The sequence below is a fragment of the Hemitrygon akajei genome, chromosome 8 (genome assembly GCF_048418815.1).
Source record: "Hemitrygon akajei chromosome 8, sHemAka1.3, whole genome shotgun sequence".
NCBI classification, from domain to species: domain Eukaryota; kingdom Metazoa; phylum Chordata; class Chondrichthyes; order Myliobatiformes; family Dasyatidae; genus Hemitrygon; species Hemitrygon akajei.
Window position 1 is genome coordinate 38,930,089 of NC_133131.1, and position 18,812 is coordinate 38,948,900.

Consider the following 18,812-nt stretch of genomic DNA (forward strand, 5'->3'; position numbering starts at 1 on the left):
CCTCCACACTACCTGCTCCTCCACCTATCTTTGCATCACTGGCAAATTTAGCTATAAATCCATTAATTGCATAGTCCAAATCATTGACGTACATCGTAAAAAGCAGCGGTCCCAACACCGACCCGTGTGGAACTCCACTGGTAACCAGCAGCCAGCCAGAATAGGATCTCTTTATTCCGACTCTCTGGTTTCTGCTGATCAGCCAATGCTCCACCCATGCTAGTAACTCCCCTGTAATTCCATGGGCTCTTATCTTGCTAAGCAGCCTCCTGTGTGGCACCCTTTGTAAATAGCAGAATAACATTTGCAATTTTCTAGTCATTCACTACAATTTGATTCTCGAAAGATCATTGTTAATGCCTCTGCAATCTCTCCAGCAACTTCCTTCAGAACCCGAGGGTGCATTCCATCAGGTCCAGGAGATTTATTCACTCTCAGACCATTAAGCTTCTTGAGCACCTTCTCAGTCGTAATCCCAGGGCGAGTACTCAAGATGTGCGCAGCACAACTGACAGGTGTGTTTACTAACATTTTTAATCTCTCCCTCTCCCCGTGTAAAGTGCCCTCCTGCTTCAAAACATCTACCATTGCCCCTTTACCAAAATAGACCAAGGCAACATGCCTGAACGATTATCGTCCTGTCGCACTCACCTTAAGAATAAGTAAATGCTTTGAGAGGCTGGCCAAGGATTACATCTGCAGCTTGCTACCACCCAAACTGGACCCCCTACAATTCGCCTATTGACACAACCGATCGACAGATGACGCAATAGCCACTGCTCTGCGTGCCATCCTTACACACCTGGAGAAGGATGCCAATGTGAGAATGCTGTTCTTGGACTACAGTTCAGTGTTCAACACCATAGTTCCATCCAGGCTTGACAAGAAGCTCAGAGTCCTCGGCCTTGACCCTGCCTTGTGTAGCTGGATCCTGGACTTCTTGTCAGATTGCCAGCAGGTTGTAAGAGTGGGCTCCCTCACCTCCAACCTTCCGACTCTCAATACAGAAGCCCCTCAGGGCTGCGTACTGAGTCCCCTCCTTTACTCCCTGTGTACCTGTGACTGTGTCGCCACCCACAGCTCCAATCTGCTAATTAAATTTGCCGACAACACTACATTGATTGGCCTTATCTCAAGCAATAACAAGGTGGCCTACAAGGAAGAAGTCATCTCGCTGACACAGTGGTGTCAAGAAAACAACCTCTCCCTCAATGTCACAAAAACAAAGGAGCTGGTTGTGGATTACAGGAGGAATGGAGATGGGCTAACCCCTATTGACATCAATGGATCTGGGGTTGAGAGGGTAAACAGCTTTAAGTTCCTCAGCATCCACATCACCGAGGACCTCTCATGGTCTGCACACACCGGCTGTATGGTGAAAAAGGCACAATAGTACCTCTTTCACCTCAGACAGTTGAGGAAGTTTGGTATGGGCCCCCAATTTTTAAGAACTTTCTATAGGACCACGACTGAGAGCATCCTGACTGGCTGTGTCACTGCCTGGTATGGAAACTGTACCTGCCTTAATTGCAGCACTCTGCAGAGAGTGGTGCTGACAGCCCAGCACATCTGAGGTTGTGAGCTTTCCATGATTCAGGACATTTACAAGGACAGGCGTGTAAAAAAGGCCCGTAGGATCATTGGAGATCTGAGTCACCCCAAATACAATCTATTCCAGCTGCTACCATCCGGGAAGTGGTACCGCACCATAAAAGCCAGGACCAACAGGTTCTGGGACAGCTTCTTCCACCAGGCCATCAGACTGATGAACTCACGCTGATCTGAGTGTACTCTATATTACAATGACTGTTCTATTCATTATAAATTAGTGTGATCGCACATTCAGATGGAGACGTAATGTAAAGACTTTTACTCCTCGTGTATGTGAAGGATGCAAGAAATAAAGTCAATTCAATTCACTGCACATACTTCACTTCCCTCTCAGTCGTAATTGTCACTGCACATACATACTTGAATGTACTACACTTTACACATTAAACTGAGGAGGGCTTACTTCAATGTGATGAGAGAATTTGACCAGGCTAAAACAAAACTGAAGATAAGATAAAATACTTTGGAACAATGAGTTAAAAAGATTATATTTCAGATGCTAGCTTTGTACAGTCCCACAAAGGGGAAAACTGAAAAATAACCAACACAAAAACTCCTTGGAAGACAAAGGACATAATGAAACCAAAGGGATGCATGATATGCATCTGCTAAATAATGCAAAATAGGAACTCGACTTCACATGGAAATCTTAAGGAACAGATGAAAAAGAAAATAAGACAGGTGAGGAGGGAAAACGGTGGCATGGTGGTTAATACAAAAAAGGAATCAAAGTCTTCTACTGGCCTGCAGTGAAAGGATGGGCAGTGCAGATTACTGTCATAGAAAACAGCTGGATTAGTACACTTAATTGATAATTATTTTTAAAATCAGTTTTCAACCACAGGAACCTCTGCTGCTAAAACATTAGCTGAAAAGATAAAGAAAAAGTGATGAGGAGGTGTTAGAACAGCTGGCTAAGCATAATCACCACCTGTTTCAAACATATTATATCCCAGATTTCTATAGGTGGTGTGGGTGGACTCTTGAACAGCTTTATAATTTTCTTAGAAGAAATAGAGCTCCTAGAGAACTAGGAAGTGGTGATGCAACACCATAGCACTAAAAAAAGATGTGCAAGTACATTCTGGGAAACTGGCTGGTCCTCTTCATCTTGGTGGTGGGAAAACATTTGGAAATAACAACAGAAACCATTAATAGCTTCTGTGAAGGGCTGCAGTTGCAAAATATTGACAGTTTCTCTTTACACAGATGCTGCCTGGCCAGCTGAATTTATCCAGTGTTTCCTGTTTTGCTCCAGATTTCCAGCATCTGCATTTTCTTTTTAATTTTCAAACCACTAATAGGCATTTGGAGAATTTTGAAAGAGGGCCAGCATTGATTTCTTAAAAGCAAACAGTGTTTGACATGCCAAGGATACTGAAAGGAATGCAGTGGGATTCCAGAAGGTGCTTGACCAAGTCCCACATAAAAGGTGGTTACAAAATTGAACCCAGAAAATAAAGAAAAAGGATCAAATGATGGTTTAGATAAAAATGCTGCCTAAGGAAAGCAAGCAGAATCGTGATGAGCTGCAGCTACAAACAACCGGCTTTTTAGAACTCAATGGGTTGAACAGCATCGAGAGGGGAAAGGAGTGGCTGGTTTCAGGTTAAAATCCTGCATCAGGACTGAGAGTGGGGAGGGGAGGTGGCCAGTATAACAGAGGGGGGGGGGCATGCTAAGGTGCTGAGACCAGTGCCAGAGGTGATGGTGGGTAAGAAGGGTTGGCGGGGAATAGAGGAAAGTCAGGGAGGGGTAAAGAAAAAGATGGGAGCCGGGAGGTGAGAGGGTGAAGGTAGAGACAGCTGCTGGAGGATGATATGCAAGGGCTAATATTGTTGGAATCTGATAAATAAGGAAGGTCATAAATGGGAGCCATTAGGGGAGAGGTGAAAGGTCAGAGGAACGAGAAGGCCAGGGTGGGGTGTTTGGGAGGGTAGAGGGAAGAGAGTCGGTGGGTGAAGTGTGAGGGTAAATAGGTGGATGGAATACATGGGAAAGGGGACAAAAATAGGGGATCAGAAGGATAGAGGGTGAGTGGGGGTGGGGTTGTGATGGAGAAAACCAGAGGCAAGGGTTACCTGAAGTTGAAAAACACAACGTTCGTGCCATTGGGTTGTAGTCTACCCAGGCAGAGTATGGGGTGTTATGTCTCTGATCTGAGTTACACCTCACTCTGGGATGAGACAAGAACAGAGCTGGGCAGGTTGTTGTGGGAATGGAAACAGCGTGTGACTGGGGGCTCAGATGATCATTGCAGACAGATTCCAAGTGTTCTGTGAATCGGTCTGTGTCTGGTCTCTCTGATGTAGAGGTTATGGAACATAGCAGAGTACACATAGTATCGGCTTTTTGGTCACCAATGCGGTGCTGATCTTCTAACCCACTCTACAATCAATCTAACCCTTCCCTCCGACACAGCCCACAACCCTCTTTTCTTTCACCGATGTGCATATCTAAGAGTCCCTTAAATGTCCCTAAAGCACCAGCTTCTACCACAGCCCTGCTGTGTTTTGCGGGTTATGGTAAATCTTTACAATTAATTAGGGAACATTCGGTCTATTACTATCAATTCTGTAAAGCATTTTTTAGGAAAGTGTGAATGTCTTGGACAAAGTGCAGAAAAAAATTACTAGAATGATAAACATGAGAAAGTCTGCACACGCTGGGAATCAGAATCAGGTTTAATATCATAGGCATATGTTGTGAAATTTGTTATCTTTAAAGCAGCAGTTCAATGAAATACACAATAGATAAATATAGAGATAAAAATAATTGAAGTATATACATGTCTATTGAATAGTTGAATTAATATAAGTAGTGCAAAAAAAAAAGAATTAAAAAAGTAGTGAGGTAATGCACATGGGCTCAATGTCCATTCAGAAATCGGATGGCAGAGGGGAAGAAGCAGTTCTGAAATCACTAAGCGTGCCCCTTCCGGCTTCTGTACCTCAAAATGCTGGAGGAATTCAGCAAGTCAGGCAGCATTTATGGAAATGAATGACAGTTGACATTCCAGGTTCACTTCCAGAGATGCTGCCTGACCTGCTGAATTCCTCCAGTATTCTGTGTGTGATGGTGACTTCAGGTACAGGTTTGATTGGAGATGCTCTCCTAAAAACAAACAAGACCCAAGCAATATCATGGTGACCTCATTTAGAACAAGTAGAGAGGAAATGTCCAATTAGCAGATGTTTCATGAACCAAGGGGTATAGATTTGAAGTAAACAGCAAAGAGTACAGTGGCTTGGGTACAGAACGATAGGGATGTGCAGGTGGTTTATTGTCAGATAGACTGAAGATCTTGCTCGTTGCCTGTTTGGGAGGTGGGAACAGAGTTATAGTTTTGAAGAGCATGTTGCATGGAGCAGAAGGGAGAATAACTTACATGGAATAATTTATAGGGATAAGATGAAAGTATATAAAAATGGCACTAACCTACTTGCTCTAAAAAGAGCTGGCACAAACTTGATGGACTTGATGAATAGCCTCCTAATGTACAGCAGTGGATGCAATTCCACAAGCCCAAATTAACTCAAGACAGGCTGAGAAATAAAACTGGCATGTCCTATGTCTGCGCTCATTGGTACATTCAAGAACAGGGAACAGCAGTTACAATCCAAGTGAAGACATGATTCAGTTGTTCACTTCATTTACAAGATTTCAATATTAAAATTACAGCCAAAACTCTAGGCCGTTCAGACATGACAATTCTTCCCCTTCAGCACTGAATTCACAGAAGTGAAGTGTGAGCTTTCTCAGCAGGAAGCTGCGTGTAGCGTAAACCACTCACCTGGCCGCACCTGAACAATGCTTTGGGATGCTTGCTCTCGATCTGTAGGGCCCTTTCCCCATAAACTAGTGCACGGTTCGGAGCATTCAGCTTCAGACACACGATGGACAGATTCAGGAACAGCAACAACTTGGAGGAGTGAATCTGCTGCTTTTGGTCCTCATTAACCGGTTGGTACTGAGCAAACACGGACAGGGCCTGAGGAGAAACAATGAGAGGAGGAGAACACATAGGATAATTCTGTCATTCTGCCATCTCTCTGGGACTGGCTGTGTAATACAGCTGGGATGGGGGAAATTAATATGCAATTAAAACCCAGAGATTAGCAAATGTAGTGAAGACCTTTCAGAATATTCAGAAAGTGAACGGGGGAAAACGATATCAAGCTCCATCAGAAATATTTTCTTCAGAATGCTTGAAGATTTCCTGTGGGGAACCTTAACACAATGGAAGCACAGGGTCCATTATTCAAACACAAATTGAATGACAGTCAAAAGAGGGTGTTCTGGACCAGAAATGCAAGAGAGGTGACACCTGTATTTTCTGAAAAGTTGTGTAGCAAAGGGATGAGGCAAGGCCACATCTACTCGAGGCAAGGGAGCTCTATGCATAGGACAATAAATAAATCTAGAGAACGTTAGAAATTTTTGGCCCATTAGCAATTAGAATGTACAACTACATTCTAGGATGATCATTGAGCCAGAGGAGAAGGATTATAGAGAATTATAGGGCTGGGAGTTTGAAGGGCCAAGGATGTGGAAGAAATCAAAGACAAGGTTAACTTTGAAACCAAGCATTACTTAACCAATCAGCCAGCAAAGGGGTAGAGGGTAAAGAGATTCTGACATGATTTAAGAGACAGAGTTTTGCACAAGCTCAGAGGAAGAATGGGGAGGCTGACCAGAAATTTGTGGAAAACTCTACAGCTAACAAAAGTATGGAGAGATGCTGCAGCAGCAGGCAAGACGAGGAAGTGGAAACGTGTGCAAACCCGAGAGACTGAAGCATATTCAGGAACTTGAGAGGAAAAGGACAAAAGATGGACAATGAATTGAGGACTAGATGTTTGAGATAACACAATAGAGGAGATGTATTAGTTTATAGCACAATCATTATTTTTAAAATGGCACAAAATGATCTTTAACAAACTTGTACAGAGGTAAAATACAGTACAATTAGATATCACTTCTACATTTACCAGGAATCTAACAACTACAATGGGGCGAATCAATGATGCACCTTCATCAATCTAATCAATAAGCCTGATGCAGGGCCTCAACCCATAATATCGACTGTCTATTTCCCTCCACAGATGCTGCCTGACCTGCCGAGTTCCTCCAGCAGTTTGTTTACTGCTCCAGATTCTAGCATTTGCAATCTTGTGTGTGCAATGTTACTGGCATAATAATAAAAAACAATATTATAATATAGAATTAAATTAATAGTGCAAAAAGTGAATAAAAAGTCAGATATGTATATGGGCCCATTGTCCATTCAGAAATCTGACTGTGGTGGGGAAGAAGCTGTTTCTAAAATGTTGAATGCGTGCCTTCAGGTTCCTGTACATCCTTGATATCAGCAATGAGAAGAGAACATGCCCTGGGTGTAAGATTCGTTGCCTCTAGTGGCATGATCTCGGGGGTGGCGCCCCCTCCCCGACCAGACTTTAGCACTCTTGATTGGGTGGATGCTGCGTGTGTGTTCCCTGTGTAACATCAGTATCCTGAAATAACATTCAGTCAGCAATGTGCAGTTAAACGATTAAGATTTTATATTTAAGTATGGGGTTAGTAGGGAACCAAAAGAAAAGGAAAACAAATAAAAGGCGCCAATAATCTCATAAACATGTCCAGTGCACAAACGTTGGAGCTCATGGATTCCCTTTCGCTGATCCTCTTCCGCTCGTCGTCAACTCCTGGGCTCCCGGCCCGAGCCCAGGCCCAGTGGGTCCGGCAACCGTCTCCTCAAGCAACATCTTCTCTCTTCATCCTCCTCACGCCTTCTCCCCCAAGCCCACGCAAACTAACAGCTTTCACACAGACAGAAAGAATAACACCTATCCCAATTGGCTAGCAAATGAATACAAATCCTTTTATCACTAATTATAACCCAAACATGCTGCTACAGAGAACCACTGCCTCAGCAGGTAACACTACAGAGAAGCCATTTTATGAGCCTTAGGCAAGTAACATGAAAGAAGAAACCCTTACATGGGTGTAATGACAGATGATGCCATTTTGAAGCACTGCCTTTTGAAGATGTCCTTGATGCTGGGAGGCTAGTGTCCATGATGAAGCTAGCTGAGTTTTTTAACTTTCTGCAGCTTTTACCAATCCAATGCAGTGGACCCTCCATACCAGAGACTAAAACAACCTGGTGGAATACTCACCAAGGTACACCTGTAGGCATTTAAGAGTGTCTTGGGTGACATACCAAGTCTCCTCAAACTCCCAATGAAATATAGCCACTGTTGTGCCTTTGTAATTGCATTAATATGTTGGGCCCAGGATAGCTCTTTGGAGATGTTGACACCCAGCTACTTGAAACTGCTCACTCTTTCCACTGCTGATCCCTCAATGAAGACTGGTGCGTATTTCCTTGATCTCCTCTTCCTGAAGTCCGCAATGAATTTCTTGGTATTGTTGATGTCGAATGCACCAGTCAACCAGTGGATTCACCACCCTCATCATCATCTGAAGTTCTGCCAACAATGCATAATTGTGTAATCAGCAAAATTATAGATGGCATTTGAGCTATGCCCAGCCACACAGTTGTAGGTGTAGACAGAATACAGCTGCGGGTTAACCACACATCCTTGAGGTGAGCCAGTGTTGATTGTCAGTGTGGAGCAGATGCAACTTCAGATCTGCACTAACTGTGGTCTCCCAATGTGGAAGTCAAGGATCCAATTACAGAGGGAAGTACAGAGGCCCAGGTTTTGGAGCCTGTTGATTAGTACTGTGGGTATAATGGCATTAAACGCTGAGCTGTAATCAATAAACAGCCACCTGACAAAGGTATTGCTATTCTCCAGATGATCCAAGGCTGGTTGGAAAGCCAGAGAAATTGCACCCACTATAGACCTATTGTGGCATTAGAGAAATTGCAGTGGGGTCCAGGTCCTTGACCATCCTCGCAAAGCACTGCATCACAGTATATGTGAGTGCAATTGGGCGATAGTCATTGAGACAGTTCACCCTGCTCTTCTTAAGCACCAGTAGAATTGTTGCCCTTTTGAAGCAGGTGGGAACTGCTGACTGCAGCAGTGGGAGACTGAAGATGTCCTTGAACACTCCAGCTAGTTAGTTGCACAGGTTTTCAGTGCCCTACCAGGGACATTCATAAGGGACAGATGCCTTTCAAAGGTTCACTCTCATGAAAGATGTTCTGAGGTCAGCCCTCTGAGACAGAGATTATAGGGTCATTTGCACAGGCGTAATTTTATTCTCCCTTTCAAAGTGTGAATAAAAGGCATTTAGCCTCTCTGGGAGTGAAGCATCACAATAATTCATGATGTTAGGTTTCGCCTTGAAGGAAGTAGTGGCCTGCAAACCCTGCCAGAGTCAATGTGCATTCAAATCCATTTATAACTTTAACTGGAATTTTTTTTTGGCTCTTAAAATAGCCTTCCACATGTTACACCTGGACTTCTTATATAGATCTGGATCACCTCTCTTGAATGGAACAGATCTAGCCCTCAGCAGACTATGAATCTCCTGGCTCATCTACGGCTTTTGGTTTGGGTATGTCCTGTATGTTCACAAAAGCACACACTCATCCACACAGGTCTCGATGAAGTCGGTGACAACTGTGGCGTACTCATTCAGATCCAAAGATAAATCCCTGAATATTCACCAGTCCACCGACTCAAAGCAGTCCTGTAAGTGCTCTTCCACCTTCCCTTGACCATACCTTCTTGGTCCTTACCACTGGTGCTGTGGTCTTTAGACTTTGCCTATACACCAGGAATGTGAGTACGTTGAGGTGACTGGACTTTTCAAAGTGCAGGTGTGGTATAAAAGTGACCAAGTGTGTTGGCTCCTCTGGTTCCACAGGAGATACGTTGGTGGTGTTAGGGAGTATTCTGTAGTTATGTGAATATAGCAGGTATTAATTTGAGCAAGAAGCAGCCTTCAGTTCTTAATATAAATTGTAAACTGAAAACAGTAAACTGAAGTTCAAAGCACACCTTTGCAAAATGGTGTCCATAAATCATGCTTGCATATGCATCAGCTAAACACTAAGGCTACATCCACACTAGATTGGATAATTTTGAAAACGCCAGTTTCTCGTAAAAACGATAGACGTCCACACTATGCGTTTTAAAAAATATTTCTGTCCACATTAAAATGGATATTTCGGCGAATCTCCTCCTACTGCGCATGCGCAGGATACATCTACCAAAAACAAGCCACATGTTTGGTGTCAAGTCTTGCTGTGAAAGACGGTGTGTGTTTTTTCAGTTACAGACTAGAAAAACTTAAACGACAGGCAGCTGCTTAGAAGTAAAAAAATACTGAAGCATACGGAGGCAACCAACAAGGAGTTCACAGACAGTATGACCCGCCTGATGTCAAACATTGAAAAACTGACTAACTCTGTTGCATTAATAAAGCACCTTGTTAAATGTGTAAAACATGTCCGCATCAGTATTATCTCGTATTTCCATACAATATTACATTAGGCTGTTACACATCTATTGTCAGAGAAGTACATGCATAAATAGGTAAACCACCTTCATACAAGCAAGGACAGAAAACAGGGCAAAGTGAGTATATTTATTTATTCAGTAAGTTATGGGTCAAAGTATTTGGTGTGTACATTTCTAACTCTTCTGGCTTCAGTCTCGTTGCCGTCTGTTCTGAAATTGTTAGGTTGCATTCAAGAAAACAATAAAATCGCACGCTGCCGTCTGACAGTGTTTTCAGATTTCTCCGGTTACCCCGTCCACACTGAAAACGCACAAGTGGCGTTTTCAAAATTACACACCCTGACAGGGTTTCTGAAAAGCTCCGGTTTCTGGGGACAAAAATGCTGTTTTAGTGTGGATGGAGGGTAAAAATGAAGAGAAAAAGCTTCAGTTATGGATTTATCCAGTGTAGTGTGAACGTAGCTTAAGACAACTGGGTTGTGTTAATCAACTACGGGTTTACAGAATTCACACCATTGTAACATAGTGAACACTGTAAATTCAGGGAAGTTTGCAGTTAGTTTTATCTTAGCCAAGGTATTTGAACATTCAGCTCACTGTAGATATTCAATTCAAAGGAAGCATTGTCAACCCAAAGTAATGAAGTAAACAATGTCATTGTAACTTGTGTTGAATCACCTATGATCTTCAGGGGACAAGAATGAGATGTACTTTCGAGTTGGGGGGGGGGATTCTACCATGAGTGTCTCCACAAGAATCACTATTTGTCACGATGAATAAAGGCTTTCATACTGACAACTCCAGAGTCTCTCTGGTGACTATGATCACACTGTACAGGTGGTAGTTATTCAGAAGCTTCAAGCTGGCCTGGTTGAAACCTCCCACAATAATAGGAAAGTCATCAGAGTATGCTGTTTTATGGCTGCTGATCTCCTTCGGTGTCTGCCTGATGATGGACAGAGGTGGAATGCACACTGCTACCAGGATGAGGACAGAAAACTCCCTTAGCAGATAAAATAGATGACATTTGACCGCTAGACATTTCAGGATGGGTGAGCAGGACCAAGACAGAATCATCGTGTCCATGCATCATGATGAGTTACTCATGAAGCATACTCCCCTTCCTCTACCTTTGAAAGACTCAACTGACCTGTCTTTGAAGAGACAGGTGAAACCATCAGGATGTAGTGCTGTGTAGAAATGGCAGGCATGAGCTATGTTTCCATTAAGCAAAGTACACAGCAGTCCCTGATGTCACTTTGGTTCTGTAATCTTCCTCTCAGCTCATTTTGCAGAAACAGTACATTCCCCAGTAGGATAGTTGGGAGGGGTGTCTGCTTTTCAACCATACCTGTAGTGCAGCATGTCTTCCACACTTTGGTTTTTTTGTTAAAAAGGGGAACTGCACTCGCAACCATCTTCAATTCGGGGTCTGTTGACTTTGGGGATCAGTAGATTTTTTAAATGTCTTAAAACAATGCTGCTTACTGAAGTACCCATGGCTGTGACTGTGGATTTCAGCTGAAGTAGTCATAAATGAGAATGTTTGATGATTCCCATCATGAAGTCATCACTAATCGGCACTACTTTGTGAAGCTTATGCTTAAGGGAAATAAAGAATGTCTTTTTAATTCCCTTCTATTCAGACTGCCTGTACATTGACAACAAGGTTATGGCAAAGTGGATTTTTACTAAAATTTCAGCTAGTATTACCAGTTACTATAGTTTGCAAGTGCTTGTGGTATGACCTGTACATTGCATCCTCAAATGTTCTTAGAAAGGAGGTGTTGGATTAGAGTCTATAATTGTTATTTTCCTTGTAGTTTAGTTTCATCTATTTATTGACACACAGTATGGAACAGACCCTTCCAGCTCTTGGAGCCACCCACCAATCCCCCAATCTAATCACAGACGATTTACAGTCACCAATTAACCTACCAAGCCGGTAGGTCTTTGGACTGTGGGAGGAAACCGGAGCACCCGGCGGAAATCCACTCGGTCACAGTGAGAACGTAGAAACTCCTCACAGGCAGCGATGCTGTACTGAGTTGTTGGTACTGTAAGGCGTTGTGCTAACCACTACACCATCATGCCACCTCACTTTATGCTTGGTCACATTTTTATACAACCTCTTATGCGTGTAATTGTTCAATGAACTTTTAGCAATTGTAGTGGAGCTCGTTTTGTGCCACTGAACCTATTTCATGGGTTACTTGTTATCCTTTATCTGCCTAGTCTAGTTGGATTGGCTATGACTTTGTTGTTCTGTTTCATTGACTCTGCCTTCACTTTAGTACAGCAAGTTGGTTTCAGTCATCATCTTATTAGGATCACATAAAACAGCTGTGACCACCAACTTTTACATCTAATAAAGGCTATTTGATGAGCTCAAATTAACAGATCCGGAACACTTCCTACCCCACCACCATCAGAACCGACGACTCATGGTGTCAGAAAGCAGCAGTAAACTTCCACCCACTCCTTCCTACCTTCTTGTACTTGTCCTTGGCATCCTGGTATTGCTTCTGGTGGAAGAAATAATTCCCAAATTTCCTCTCCGTGTTGACGACCTTCAGCAGTTTGTCCAGAGGGTAGTTAACCTGCTCTGCCTAAAGCCGAAGAATAAAAGAAAACCAGCAGTTATCAAGGCACTTTCCACAAAACCAGGTCCTGATTAACACATCTTGGAGTAAAAGTCAGTTGAAAGAAATAAACTGTCTTCCATAAATGGTGTTTTTAAAAGTCTCTGGATTCTACTAGATGTGAGAAGTGACCGGATCATAAAATATTTTCATGATTTATTATCATACTTCTGGTTTGCAATATCAAAAATGTTCTCCCTTGGACGGCTGAAATGACAGGGAGTTCTACCACACCCTGCCAGCATTTAAGATGAAGCAATTGGGAGACACGTAGCAGTACAGGGTTAAGAGGCTTTAAAGTGACAATGGTGGAATTAGGGAGTAGGTCAGATGGATAGAAGTAGGAGCAAGTTTCTCCATGCTCAAGAGTGTAAATCAATTTTTGTCTTGACTTATGGACTCCTTGTTTAATTGCCTATTTTTGAATCAAGTTATACATACAAGAAATAAATTTCTTAATCTTTCCTTTTTGAATTAAAGTTTCTATTTTATTAGACTTCGGCAATAACATTGTTTGACCTAATTTTTCTCTTAAATAAGCCCTTAGTTGGAAGTAACAAAAAAAGTGTTGTTTGATACTTTATATTTATTCTTTAATTGATCAAATGACATTAATATACCTCCTTCAAAACAATCTCCTATATATCTAATCCCTTTTTGAAACCAATTATATAAAAGTTGATTATCCATTGTAAAAGGAATAAGTCTATTTTGAATTAAAGATCTCTTTGCTAATAAATATTTTTTTGTCTCATCATCAACATTTATCTTATTCCATAAGTCAATCAAATGTTTTAATATAGGAGATTCTTTCTTTTCCCGTATCCATTTAGATTCCCATTTATATATAAAATCTTCTGGTGCATTTTCTCCTATTTTATGTAGTTCTATTCTAATCCATGCCGGTCTATCTTTCTCAAAAAAAGATGCAATAAATCTAAGTTGATTTGCTTTATAATAATTCTTAAAATTTGGAAGTTGTAACCCTCCTAGATCAAATTTCCATGTCAATTTTTCCAACGATATTCTTGACATCTTGCCTTTCCAAAGAAACTTCCTCACATATTTGTTTAACTCTTGAAAAAACTTCTGGGGTAGTTGTATTGGTAGTGATTGAGTAAAGTGACTTGAATATTAAAATTGAAGAAACAAATTGGTCAAGACTATGTTTTGATAGTATGACAAATACAATAAATGTCTGGTTAAGATTAGTGCAATATAATTTTTTACATCAATTATATAATACACCACAAAAAATAAATAAATGAAACCCAAATTTATCCGATCAGTGTTTCCGATGTAAACAAGAAATCGGTACTTTTTTACATTCTACTTGGTCTTGTTCTAAAATTCAACCTTTTTGGACAAATTTAAGAGTTTTATTGAACAAATTATTGGAACACAACTTCCACATAATCCAATATTATTTTTACTAGGCGATATTGAAGGGATAAAACCGAAACCCAAATTGAATAAATATCAGAAAGAATTTATAAAAATTGCACTGGCAGTAGCCAAAAAGGCTATTGCAGTAACTTGGAAATCGGATGCATACTTAAGTATAGATCGTTGGAAGAAGGAAATTTATAGCTGTATTCCACTTGAAAAAATTACTTATAATTTAAGAGATAAATATGAAACATTTTTGAAAATTTGGCACCCTTATTTACAAAAGACAGGATTAAATATATAGGTGCTCCAAAGATGAAATAATTGGTTATTTGGGGAAATAAATAAGTATATATACTAAAGTTATTATGAACTCCATGGAGCATGTGGGGATCTTCCGATATCCAGGCATTCTTTTTTTTTCTTTCTTTTTTTTCTATAGGGATGTTAGGGGGGAGGGGTTAAGGGGAGGGGGGAAGGATATATATATATATTTTCTTTTATTTCTGTAATTATTTGAAAACTCAATAAAAAAAGTTTTTAAAAAAAGTGTAACCAAGCAGCTTTTCCATGTTTCTAACAGCTTGCCCTCAGTTGTGGGAATGGGATTGCCAAATTCCAGCTGATCCAGCAAATTTCTGTTCCTCCTCACCAATATTCTCACATATCCACCAACCCTAAAGCAACTTGGTCTCCAGCATTTTGCTTACGGCTAGCCTTAGTCTCCCAAGTCACTACGGGAAGTACCATACAACTGCTTAACTGCAGAGGATATCACGATGGACAATGATCCGGTTATCATCAGATACACTGTATGCACACTTCCCAGCAGAGATGTAGAGTGAAACTGCAGTGAATAATTCTTCCCATTCAATGGTACTACCTTAAAAAAATCCCACATCATTTAATATTTAAGAAGGGTGGGAGGCAGCAGAAAGGAAACTTATAGATCTGTTAGCCTGACATCAGTGGCTGGGAAGTTGTTGGAATCGATTGTTAGGGATGAGATAATGGAATACCTGGAGGCACGTTACAAGATAGGCCAAAGCCAGCATGATTGCCTGAAAGGAAAATCTTGCCTGACTAACCTACTGCGATTCTTTAAGGAAATTACAAGCAGGGTAGACAAAGGAGATGCAGTAGATGTGGTGTACTTGGATTTTTAGAAAGCCTTTGACAGGATGCCAGTCATGAGGCTGCTTAGCAAGATAAGAGCCCATGGAAGTACAGGGCAGTTACTAGTGTGGGTGGAGATTGGCTGATCGGCAGAAAAGAGAGTGGGAATAAAGGGATCCTATTCTGGCTGGCTGCTGGTTACCAGTGGAGTTCCACAGAGGTTGGTGTTCAGACTGCTGCTTTTTATGATCTATGTCAATGATTTGGACTAGGGTATAAATGAACTTGTGGCTAAGTTTGCTGATGATACAAAGATAGGTGGAGGAGCGGGTAGTGTTGAGGAAACAGAGCCTGCTAAGAGACCTAGATAGTTCAGGGGAATGGGCAAAGAAGTGGCAAATGAAATACAATGTTGGAAAGTGTATGGTCTTGCACTTTGCTGGAAAAAATAAACAGGCAGATTATTATTCAGACGGGAGAGAATTCAAAATACAGAGATTCAAAGAGACTTGGGAGTCTTTATGCAAGATACCCTAAAGGTTAACCTCCAGGTTGAGTCGGTTGTGAAGAAGGCGAATGCAATGTTGGCATTCATTTCTAGAGGTATAGAATATAACAGCAGGGATGTGATTTTGAGGCTCTATAAGGCACTCATGAGACTACACTTGGAGTATTGTGTGCAGTTTTGGGTTCCTTATTTTAGAAAGGATATACTGACATTGGAGAGGGTTCAGAGAAGATTCACGAGAATGATTCCAGGAATGAAAGGGTTACTGTATGAGGAATGTCTGGCAGCTCTTGGGCTGTATTCCCTGGAGTTCAGGAGAATGGGGGGGGGGGGGGGATCTCATAGAAACATTCTGAATGTTAAAAGGCCTGAACAGATTAGATATGGCAAAGATATAGAAGCAGAAGTTGGGCATTTGGCCCATCGAGTCTGCTCCACTCATGGGCTGATCCAATTCTTCCAGTCATCCTCACTTCCCTGCCTTCTCCCCAAACCCCTTGATGCCCTGGCAAATCAAGAATCTATTTATCTCTGCCTTAAATGCATCCAATGACTTTGCCTCCACAGCCACTCCTCGCAACAAATTCCACAGATTTACCACCCTCTGACTAAAGTAATTGCTCCGCATCTCTGTTCTAAATGGACGTCCTTCAATCCTAAAGTCGTATCCTAGACTCCCCCACCATGGGAAATCACTTTGCTGTATCTCATAGAACTCTTCACAAAAATGTACTGCTATTTGATCCATTTGCAGTTTTAGTGCCCAATTAATTCATTTTAACTTGCACTTCTTTTATAAAACTGCTTTCTAAAATTCACTTCTGCCAAGTCAGTTAAGTGAAGCATTTAAGTCACTCTGCCTCCCTAAATGCTCAAGCCTCAATTCTAGCAGCAGCCTTTCAAAGTTCCATTGCACAAAGGAGCATTTGAAGAAAATGCAACTCCTAGAATCTATCTGCTGTCACTCTGAGGAAAAAAAAGTATTAGCTACTGAGGGAAAAGAATGTTTCATTGCCACAATTAATATTGTTAGATTCCAGACTGTTTAATGTCATTTCTAGTACACAAGTGTAGAGGAGAATAAAATAATTGTTACTCTGGATTGGATGCAGCACAAAAAAAACACAGTAAGACAAGAACATAATAACAAAAAAAGACAATAAACATAAATACATAAGATAGTACGAGTGTGTGTGCACGCGCATATATATGAAAAAAAACTGTTTGGAGTCCTGCTGTGGATGGTCTCCGAGGGAAGAGGGGCGAACAGTCCATGAGTAGGGTTGGTAGGATCCTTCATGATATTGCTGGCACCTTTCTGTAAACAAGTCCTTGATAACTGATGCTGGTGATGCATTGGGCAGCTTTGACTACCTGATGTTGAGCCTTCCTGTCTGTTGTAGTGTAGAAGGTCGTGAGTTTTGATGTGCATCCTCCACCCCTTCAGCCTCCTCAGGAAGTAGGAAGTGTTGGTGAGCTTTCTTGTCTGTATAGGACATGTTCTGGGACCATGAACATGTGAATCATCAACAAAGCAGATGAGCTTAGAGCATTGATCAGGACTTGGGGCTATGATGTTGTGGCCAATACAGAGACTTGGATGACTCAGGGGCAGGAATGGTTACCTCAAGTGCCAGTTTTTAAATGTTTCAGAAAGGACAGGGAGGGAGGCAAAAGAGGTGGGGGCGTGACACTGCTAATCAGAGATAGTGTCACAGCTGCAGAAAAGGAGGAAGTCATGGAGGGATTGTCTACAGAGTCTCTGGGTGGAAGTTAGGAACAGGGGTCAATAACTCTACTGGGTGTTTTTTTTAAATATAGACCACCCAATAGTAACAGGGACATCGAGGAGTAGATAGGAAATGCGTAATAATAACAGGGTTGTTGTAGACAATGCAGCTTCCAAAATTTGTAGAAAATTCATATTATTTGTTTGATTTTTGAATTGTGTTATAAATACCTGTTAAACTTTACACATTTTTTATATATAGATTATCACTTGTTGAAATAGAAGCATTTTTTTGTGTGTGTTGTCTTGTTTGTTGTGTTAATACAGCAACTTATGTATTTTCTGAATAATATAAGAGAGTATAGGAAGGTAAAAGCTGTATTTTGTGGTATTAAAATGCAAATAAACATATTGTGGCAAACAAAATAATAACAGGGTTGTCGTGGTGGGAGATTTTTATTTCCCAAAAATGATTGGCATCTTCCTAGAGTGAGGGGTTTAGATGGGGTAGAGTTTGTTAGGTGTGTTCAAGGTTTCCTGACACAATAGGTGGATAAGCCCTCAAGAGGAGAGGCAGTACTTGACCTGGTATTGGGAAATGAACCTGGTCAGGTGTCAGATCTTTCAGTGGGAGTGCATTTTGGAGATAGTGATCACAATTCTATCTCCATTACCATAGCCAGGTGAAATATGAGGCTATCAGGCAGGAACTTGGAAGCATAAACTGGGAACAGATGCTCTCAGGGAAAGGTACAGCAGAAATGTAGCAAATGTTCAGGGGATATTTGCGTGGAGTTCTGGATAGGTATGCTCCAATGAGACAGGGAAAGGATGGTAGGGCACAGGAACCGTGGTGTACAAAGGCTGTTGAAAATCTAGTCACGAAAAAAAGAAAAGTTTACAAAAGTTTCAAAAAACTAGATAGAGATCTTGAAGATTATAAGGCTAGCAGAAAGGAGCTTAAGAATGAAATTAGGAGAGCCAGAAGGGGCCATGAGAAGGCCTTGACAAGCAGGATTAAGGAAAACCCCAAGGCATTCTACAAGTATGTGGAGAGCAAGAGGATAAGATGTGCGAGAATAGGACCTATCAAGTGTGACACTGGAAAAGTGTGTATGGAACCGGAGGAGATAGCAGAGATACTTACTGTATACTTTGCATTAGTATTCATTATGGAAAAGGATATTGGCGATTCTAGGGATGACTTACAGCAGATTGAAAAGCTTGAGCATATAGACATTAAGAAAGAGGATGTGCTGGAGCTTTTGGGAAGCATCAAGTTGGATAAGTCTTCAGGACTGGATCAGATGTACCCCAGGCTACTGTGGGAGGCGAGGGAAGAGACTGCTGAGCCTCTGGCAATGATCTCTGCA

At 41.5% G+C, this 18,812-nt stretch overlaps 1 protein-coding gene across 15 annotated transcripts in view; it reads right to left on the reverse strand.

The window, feature by feature from the left end:
* fkbp6 (FKBP prolyl isomerase 6) overlaps positions 1-18,812 on the reverse strand; it is a 92,762-nt gene that overhangs the window by 35,832 nt on the left and 38,118 nt on the right. For 14 of the 15 annotated variants that reach the window (XM_073053657.1, XM_073053655.1, XM_073053650.1 and 11 more), the window contains exons 6-7: positions 12,545-12,664; positions 5,405-5,602 (exon numbers count right to left, since the gene is read on the reverse strand). In XM_073053657.1, the coding sequence (XP_072909758.1) occupies positions 5,405-5,602; positions 12,545-12,664 (318 nt within the window). The remainder of the gene's footprint in view (positions 1-5,404; positions 5,603-12,544; positions 12,665-18,812) is intronic. The other variant, XR_012099923.1, reaches the window with a different exon arrangement.